The following is a 9,603-nucleotide window of genomic DNA, read 5'->3' as shown; positions in this document are numbered from 1 at the left end:
CAAAGAATGAACTCAGTAGAATGGCTTTGTTGGTCATCCATCAGTGGCAGGGATGTTGCTACAGTTTCTGGATATGGGTCTGTCTACACTTGCAAACAGGTTTAGACCACCTCCCCTCAGTCAGCAAATCCCCTCAAAGTCAGAGTCAGATACAAATAAAAAATTTCAATAACAGCAAGAGTGATTTAGGGACAGCCTCCTATATGCCAACACCATGGCAGGTGCTGTGAGAGCTATTTCATCTAGTACAGGGCTGGGCAAAAGTAGGTTTACAGTTGTGAGCATGCGAAAGTTTATTCTTGTATTATTATTTATTAGTTACTGTATTATTTATTTGTATTACAACTGTAAACCTACATTTGCCAAACCCTGTATTCAACAAAATGGGGTAATTATTATCTCAATTTACAGATCACGGAATTGGGCTCCACGTAGTTAAATAACTTAGCCAAGATGAACATTCTGTATGCAGAACTGCTGGGAGAGGAATATTTGACACCACTTAGAGTAGCTCAAGCGTGGACCGGCGACCCTTTCCTGTAAAAGGCCGGGGGGTAAATAGTTCAGCTCCGCAGCCAGATGGTCTCTGTTGCAATACTCAGCTCTGCTGTTTGTGTGGGAAAGCAGCCGCAGCCAATATCTAAACAACGGGGTGTGGCTGTGTCCCAAAACGTTTATTTATAAAAGAGGAGGCACCGGCAGGATTTGGCTCTCCAGCTGCAATTTGCTGAGCCCTGCTCCTGAGGGAAGGGCAGTACTGAACAGGGAACATGGTGGTGGGCTCACCATCAACCCCCCTTCCCCCCCGCACACACACACTGGACATGTGCTCACGCATGCTCATTGGACCTGGAGCACTACAATTCCGTCAACCAGCCAGTCCTGGTCCCTACAGCAAGGCAGTACTCAGAGAAGCAAATAGCCACATTCTAGCACTATTAGCCAACATTCAGAAAGATGAAACCATGAATAGATATAGATCCCACCTGCTCTTCCAAACATCCTGAAGGGGCTTTGGATGGATGACCCTGAAGATAAAACAAAATCAAGACTTCCTCTCTTCTCTCCCAGGTGGTTCATTCGGGGCCTTCTCTGGGCTCTCAGGGGTAGCACCTATCTGGGAGGAGGGAGATGACTTCTTGCCCTGGGAATGACTACCCTGCGCCCTCTGGCATTGTTTGTAATAGACTTTTAATCCCTGGGCCAAATGGGTCTGTGAAAAGGCTGAGAGCATTAGGCCCAGCTCTCTGTGCAACAGGGCAGGGTACAGGGTTAGCTGTGGTGTCCTGAGAATACCTACTCAAGGAAACTCATCTTCTTTATTTCCAGACCCACCCTCCGCCGCCTGCGCCCAGAAGATATGTTTGAAACATGGGTAAGATAGTGGCAAACTCCTTCTGCCTTGTAGAGACAGGTATATTCCCAAAGAGGAATACTCCTTTGAGTTCCAAAACTCAAATTTTTACTTGACTGGAGCGGATATCCAGATGGTAGAGTATTTGAAATGTGGACATCGCGCTCAGAGAACCCAGTGTTCTAGGTTCTAGTTTATGCCTCTCTGCTCCTGCCGCTGGGCAACGTTACTGTGTCTCTGAGTCCACTCCCCCCGGGACCACTGGCCTCTGTGCACTGGCCAGAGGCCTGGGGGACACAGAGGAGGAGCTGTGGAGTCAGAGACTTGGGTTTAAGCCTAGAATTGGACACCTCGTAGCTTTGCATCCTACGTCAAGTCATGTGATCTTTCTGAGCTTTGGTTCCTGCATCTGAACTTGGGGCTTTTCGTAAGGATGGACAGTGTGAAGAGCCCAGAGCATGGTAGGTGCTCGATAAAGGAACGGCAGCTGTTTTTGTAACTATGAGCTCAGGGCACTGGGAAGCACTGGGTCAGAGTATCCCCCGGGTCTAAGTCACAGACAATGCGTCAGGCAGGTCAAATAGCATGAGAAAGAGGGTCATGGAGATACAACCTCCCACCCACCTCAGACTTATACAAAATTCATAAACGACAACAACTGAAGTCTGTGGCGCATTTTCCAAAGCATTTCATGGACCCTTTCACTCAGGTCTTTGAGTGGTTCTAGAAAGGGCTGAAGAACAAGTATTGTTTTAGCCCCAGTTCACATGGGGAAATTGATCATATGGATGAGGCTGATTACTCACGAATACATAACTAATAAGCACTAGATCTTGGGACTTAAATTTAAATCACCTAGAGCAAAATCTCACGTTCTCGCCATTATACCCCCCTAGAATGGGCCGTGGCCCCACAAGGCACCATTTTGGCAGTGGGGGTGTGGGCGGGAGGGGAAAGGGACTAACCTGGGAACACATATGCATTTACTTATGTTGTTAATCTTTAATTCAGAGTTGAAAGTGACGTGTGAAGAGAGCCATGGAGTAACTTGACACTCTGTTTAATAGCATGTCACTCATTTGGACATTTGAACAGGGAACAAACATTTCATAAGACGCTGAAGGGAAACAACCCAGTGTACAGGCGTGGACTGCTTGGCAACAACACAGCACATAGACACATATTTCCCTAACATTCCAAACTTTCAAAAATTCAACCTTTAAAATGTTTTGTTATTAGATTTAAATACTGTAACAGTGCTTTAAAAATAATATTCCTTTTAAAATATTTTTACTGTTTACTTAATATAACTTCAGCCTTATAAAAAGTAGTGCAAGGGTTAGGGTTAGGGTTAGGGTTAGGGATGGGAGTCAGCAATTCCTTCTAGAAGAATCCTCCCTGTGTTGCAATAACTAAGTAATTCCAAGAGAGAGTCAGAAACCTCCAGATGAGCCTCGGAGACACTCCTTTGCACCAGGGAGTCTGCTACTTTTAACTGCATTTTCCTTCTTTGCATCTCTTTATTCAACATGAGAACAAACATTCAACAGAGGCTGGAAGGAAACAGACAAATCTGAACAGTGGTAATCTACCTGGTTGGTGGGTAATTGATGTTACTTTCTCCTTGGAATCTCTAATAGTTGCTAATTTTCTTCAAGCTGTATGAAAGATTTTTATCGCCATACTCTTTTTTAAAATCCAATAGGTATTAATAAGAATCCACTACTTTGTGCTAAGCACAGAGACTATAAATGAACATTGCTGTACGGGCCTTAGGAGTTCAGGCCTGAGTCGATGAAACAGTCTCGAATCACATGACCCCAGACCAGGATGCTCCCTGCTGTGACAGAGGTCATACAAAGTGCTGGGGAGTCCAGAGTAAGGTATTCACCTAAGTAACTCCCAAGCTCCAGTTTTGGGGGGTCTGGTGTTGGGTCACGTTATATAAAGCCCCCTTCTCGGACTTTTTCAACTTAAGTAAGAGCCACTGACCTGAGTTTGCAGCATCTTCTGCAAACCCTGTAGAGAGGACAGCAGATTCCTGAGCTCATTCTGTGCTGTTGGTGACATCAAGGAGCAGAAACTTGTTCCTCCACCCTCTTAGGTTCAGTACTGGAGGCCTGCAAATTAAAGTGACAAAGAACAGATTAGTATGAGAAAAAAAAACAAATAGATTTAATTACCTACTTGTGTATGGAAGTTCACAAAAAATGCAACTCAAGGAGGAGCTTAAAAAAAAGAGAGGCTTATATGTCATCTAAAGTTTAGATTCTAAATAGAGGATAGGGAGGGGCAGGGGGCCCTTGAGGGGAGAACGAAGACTTTTTGGAAAGATAAATGGATGCTTGGGAGAAGAAATGGGAGACAGGATTGTCTGTTTGAGAAGAGTAGAGTTGCACTTGAGAAAGGATTTATGACAATTGAGTTCTTTTAAGAGGCTCTGCATTTAGGCAAATAAGGGATTTCAGGAATTCACATGTCTTCTGCTCTGAATAATTTGTATGCCCGTGGCTTTTCCTGGCCTACATCAGTGAGAGAGAAAGAGCATGGGCTTCGGGACCAGGCAGAGCTGGTCTGAACCCCAGGTACGTCATGTACGGGCTCTGTGGCTTTAGGGAAGTCGGTTCAATTCCTTAAGCATTAAATAGGAGTAAGACTGGCATCTAAGACTTAGAAGTAATGCACTTACAAAGCACTGGCACAAATGGCAGATACTCATATCACTTCAATCACCCTTGATAGTTCAAGGTGTAATCCCTTCCCTCAGAGAGCTTGCCATTCAAGTAAAAAGATCATTTCCGAGACAATGTGATCTAAAGACCAAAGGGGTGATCTGGGCCGCCAAGGATGTGGGGTTCAGAGAAAGCCCCTGGCCGGCCGGTCCTGCAGCTCTTCCTCGCCTGTGTGTGTGGGATACGCACTCAGGAACCCTGACCTTCAGGCTTGCCTGTGGGTCTGCTCTGGGAGCCTATTGCTGAAAACACCCGGCACAGAGCACACGCCTGCTTCTTTGCCAAGACAGAGGCTCTTGCCCTGGGTTATAGTCTCCACCCGGGGAACACCTGAGGCCTGGGAGGTGCGGCCATGTCATGAGCAATCTCTTAGCAAACAGATATGGATTCTTAATTCTGAAACCAATTTCCAAATGCGTTCCAGAAGGTCAGGCAGAAATGGAGCCCGCTTCTCGGAGTTAACACGGCCGCCTCCCCACGGATGGCAGGGGCAGGGACAGGGCAGCCTGCTGAGAACTGACCAGGGCATCCTGCCTGGTGATAATAGCAAACATGAAACCTCAGACTCCCCTTCCGGCTGCTGTCAGATTTGTGTAATAAACCTGCACACACACACACACACACACACACACACACACACACCACAGATCTATCAAATTCAATTCCCCAGAGAACCTGACCAAGGCAGTGCCCGACTCTCTTGTTTCTAATAATAATATTTTCCATTTAATCTCGCTCAGATTTTTTGGAGGTTTTGTCCATTTCCAACTCAAAGGGAAAAATTAGCATTTAGATAGGGTTGCACCAGCATTACAATCCATTGAGATAGAAACGGGGACCAGGGAGGGCTGAGAAGCCTGGAGTATTGTTTCCTGAGGACGGTTCTGATAGGACACTCGGGTGCCCCGGGATGCCCTCTCCCTGGGACAGTGATAGTCAGCGTCCACTCAGATCTGTCCCCATGCCTCTCGCTCGATCATCTTCCTCTCCGAGCCTCGTGAGGGTCACATTTCTTATAAAGGAGGCGCCTCCAAGCTCTTCTGCAGGAATGACCGATGCAAAGGAGACACGAGGCATGCGGTCCTTTCTGTTCAGGACATAGAAACATGGAATGCCACCTGCTTGTCCCACAGATTTGAAATATTCTCCCTTTCACCATCACACTGTCACCCTTGCCCAGCCCCATCTCCAGCCCCTCCTGTGGCCTCCCACACTGAGACCAAGTTAGAGGCCTGGACGGCTCCGGCAAGCTCTGGTTCCAGAGCCAAAAGGAGCCCAAGGAATCGCCCTAGGAGTGGCAGGCAGCAAAGCGCCCCCTACTGACCACGCAGGTTCTTCAATAAGCGGGGTCTCAGAGAAGTAGAACAAGTGTGTGAACAGAACAGACCCACATCCTAATTTGCCTCAAAGATTCCTGTCTGCTGCCCACTTGGGAGCAGCTGCAGGACCCACCAGCAGCATCCAGAAGCTTCAATATCAGGCCTATTACTGCTTTATTTGCTCATGGTGACTTCTTGAAACTCAGACTGACATTCACTGAGCTCCCTTCAGAGGGCGGATGAGCCAAACTCACATCCTTCCTCCTCTGCCTCTTCCTGCTGCTCTCCTGGACCCACCAGACCACGGGAGTGAGGCCCAATCGGTGCTAATGTCTTGTGTGTAGTTGGTGCTTTCCTGTCTCAAAAGACCGTAAATGCCACACCTTCCTCCCAGTTGCTCATCAGTCTTCCCTTCTGTAAGATGCATGCTGCTGTCACCTTGTGCCTCTATGTCCCCCGTGTCTCTGTCCCCCTGTGCCTGTGTCCCCCTATACCTCTGTCCCCCTGTGCCTCTGTCACCCTATACCTGTCCCCCTGTGCCTGTGTCCCTGAGCCCCTGTCCCCTGTGCCTCTGTGTCCACTCCCCTCAGCTCCCTCCCCCGCCTCCATTTCAATTCCCGCCCGTCTGTCCCTGCCTCCTCGCATCTCTCACCTGGGAGTGTAACCTTTCACTCCTTTCTCCCACAGGAAGATGACTTGAACGGGATCCACATAGTGGCCTTTGCAGAGAGGAGTGACCCAGGTAGGACCCCTCCCCCTTCCGTCGGCTCTCTGACCCTGTGAGCAAGAACTGGCTTCTCACCTTGGTCAGCCCTCACCTTTCCTCTCCCTCACTTCCCGCCTGCAATGCAACCGAAAGACACAGGGCACCCCCTGGTGGTCGCCTGCGAGGCACAGACCCATTTCAGTCGTGCACAGCTCACAAGTGTGGGGACACCAGAGCCTCCTGCTGCTTAGCTGCCCAAACTGGGGCTGAGCCCCGGTGAACGTAAACACAGCCTCGCTCTACAGCAGTGGTTCTCAACCTTCCTAATGCCGCGACCCTTTAATACAGTTCCACATGTTGTGGTGACCCCCAACCATAAAATTATTTTCGTTGCTACTTCATAACTGTAATTTTGCTACTGTTATGAACTGTAATGTAAATATCTGATATGCAGGATGTATTTTCATTGTTCACGTATACATTCTTGAGCTATATTTTTAATGTCAATTTCCCCCTCCTGGCTCTAATATTAACAGAACTGCAATCCTCTTCTAGGCAAGAGCATTTACCTAAAGGTAGCTTATTATAACACAAGCTTTAGTAGAAATTGAACAGTAATAAGTTATGGATAGGGTAAGCTGGGAGAAGTCCCCTTTTTCATCCTCCAGAGAATCTAGTCATCTTAAAAGAAAAACAAAAACGCTGATGTACCTAGCCTATATAAATAACAATAAATATACCCTTTGCTCTGTCAAATATGGCCTGTGCTTAGGAAAGTTAATGGAAAATATTGCTCCAAATAATGAGAACTGGGCCAAAGAAGCAGCCAATTTCCAAAGTGTAAAACGAGCCTATAAATGGATGAGAACTTGGACAGCGTTTTCCTGGCTTCACTCTTTGCCGTGTCAGTGAGAGCGAAGTGCAGGAAAACCAGTGGGCAGGGGTAAAAGGCTAGTTAGTCCCTGGGCAATGTCTGTGGACAGAGGGCCCGGAAGGGAACGTGTACCTGCAGATGCCTTGGGGTGTTTTGAGAGAAGCGGAATGATCCAGAATGCGGCCGGAGAAGGCAGGGGCTTCATTTCTGAGGGCGAAGCGCCCAGGCTTTGGGCTCTGAGGCCTGGGCAGGGGTTCCAAAACCTGACAGGGCAGAGAACCACAGGCACCACGGCCACGCGCCGACGGGAACGGAGCCTCAGGGACCTGCGATGTCACGGAGCTGAGGCACCTTCTGAGGCTCCACCGGGTTTGGGAGCCACTGCTCCGGGGGATGAGGAGCTCTGTGGTGCTCACAGGGTCCGAACCTCTTGGACATGCACAGGGACAGATGAGGAAACAGCCTCGGAGAAGAGAAACTGCCCCAGGGGGCACCGAGAGTTAGCAGGACTTCCTGAAGGAGGAACAGACTGCCTCGCCTGGGCTTTGACACACAGTAGGTGCTCAGTAAATACCGCCAGGCAGATGACTGACCAACCGCCATAGCTCCCTACAGATAAATCCCCGACTGTCTTTACCATATAATTTTAAAAGATGAGATACAGTCCACATGCTACACTGTTCACCTTCTTAAAGTGTGCAAGCCGGTGGTTTTAGCACATACACAAAGTTGTGCCAACAGCACCCCTAACTCTAGAACATTTCATCACCTCAGAAAGACATTCCATACATGTCAGCAGTCACCCCCTGGCCTCTCCCCCAGCCCCTGGCAGCCACTAATCTAATTTCTGTCGCTACGGATTCGACTGGTCTGCACATTTACATGGAATCATGTAATATGTGGCCCTTTGTGGGGGGGCGGTTCCTGGCATCTTTCACTATCGTAACGTTTCAAGGTTCCTCCTTTGTGTGGTGTGTATCCAGACTTTGTTCCTTTTCAGGGCTAAATAATATTCCATTGTATCACAACCAAATCTATGCTCCAAATTATCTGACAGCATTCCCCCCACCCACCCCCACCCCATTTTATTAGAATGTTTGAATGTCCACGATGTCCCAGTTTCCCCATCACTGACTTACGGAGTTGGAAAAACTCTTCAAAAATATTTAGTCCTTGTAAAAAAAAAAAAAAAAGGCAAGCCAGTGTGGTTCCAGCTTCTGTCTACAGCTTCTGGCCGCCCCTCCGCCCCTGGAGGAGACACCAAGCAAAGGAGGCCAAGTGCCCGAGGTGGACAAGCTTCAGTGAGACAGAATCGGCTCCCTGGTGCTGTGAACAGAGATGCCATCCATGGGCAGCAGCCTGCTGGCCCGACTCCAGGGCCCTCCTCCCACCCCCACCCCTTCCAGGCTGTGGGGAGGGCCGTCTGGCTCTTGGAACAATGGAACAAAGAGCCTCGAGAAGCTGCAGGAACCTGTTTGACCGAGATTGCTGCCGATGAATCAAGCTCCTGAAACTCTCCACCTCCTCCCTGCACAAACATCCCTGGGCCCGAAGCCGGCTTTCCCAAGCCAGGGCTTGTTCCTGGGAAGCTGGGAGCAATGCGCGGGGCGGGGGTGGAGGAGCTCAAAGCATCTTTTTTCAAGGAGGAGGCTCGGCCCTGAGAAAGGGAAAGGGTTTTCCGGGAAAGTCTCTGCCTCCGGCTGGTCCGTCATTGCCCGCGGGTCACTGCGGCGTGAGCCTGGTGGAGCGGCCGGGCGGTGGACTAGGAACTGAATTCCTGCCCGGACAGCGGGTCCTCCTCTACCTCAGCTCTTGCTAAAAAGGGACACGTGGCCTATGGCCCCAACCGAAGCCCTGCCACTCTGCAGGGAAAGGTTACACCTTCGGGGGCATTAGGCCCCAGCTCCTTAGAGAGCTGCCAGTCTGGAGGAAGGCGCTGGGGGCTTTATGGAGACGATCCCGTTTGGTCCCTGAAGCCATCCGTGACCTCTGCACCATTAGGAAGAAGACGAGGATGTGGCCACTTCCTGTGTGCATGTGAAAGGACAACCTCGTGCGTGGGAGGGGCGAGTTTTCCCCCATTTTACGCCAGAGGAACCTGAGGCCGGAGAGGCGGGCGGGGAACCGGTGGAGCCCGAGTTCAGCCGAAGGCTATGGGGCTCCCCAGCCACGCCCTGAACCGCGAGGCCCTGCTGCAGACCTGCCACCCCTCGGGGTGACCACCCCGATGCCATCCAGGTGACAGCCACCCCCTCCACCAGCAATAGAGAGACCCAGAGGTCCACGGCGCACTCACGGTCACACGGGCCTGGGTTTGTTGGTGGCTCCCTCGGTCTCACAGGCACGTGTCTGACTAACGGAGCCCTGGCTGTGACCTGCCTGGACCGGTCCCCGGGCCCGGGCCGTCTCTTTCCCACCAGCCCCGGCCACCTGGGAGGGAGGAGCACGTGGTCACCGGGTCCTTCCCACAGGGACGGGCTCCCAGAGGCCTCCGCCCGGCGTGGGAAACCTGGAACCTGGCTGCGCCGGAGCCCTCGGCCGGGTCATGGGAGCGCAGGTCCGCGCCGTGGGGCATGGAGCCGGCTCGGTTCCCACAGTGCGGCCTCTTTATTTTGCTC

General features: G+C 50.3%; 1 protein-coding gene across 1 annotated transcript in view; it reads left to right on the top strand.

Annotated features, from left to right (window-relative positions):
- The window catches only part of CASQ2 (calsequestrin 2), a 42,188-nt gene that overhangs the window by 25,503 nt on the left and 7,082 nt on the right, over positions 1-9,603 (top strand). The window contains exons 7-8 of the mRNA XM_006763046.2: positions 1,330-1,375; positions 6,093-6,147. Coding sequence (XP_006763109.1) covers positions 1,330-1,375; positions 6,093-6,147 — 101 coding nt within the window. The remainder of the gene's footprint in view (positions 1-1,329; positions 1,376-6,092; positions 6,148-9,603) is intronic.

The sequence above is a fragment of the Myotis davidii genome, unplaced genomic scaffold (genome assembly GCF_000327345.1).
Source record: "Myotis davidii unplaced genomic scaffold, ASM32734v1 scaffold217, whole genome shotgun sequence".
Lineage (NCBI taxonomy): Eukaryota > Metazoa > Chordata > Mammalia > Chiroptera > Vespertilionidae > Myotis > Myotis davidii.
This window is presented reverse-complemented; position numbering and strand designations above follow the sequence as displayed.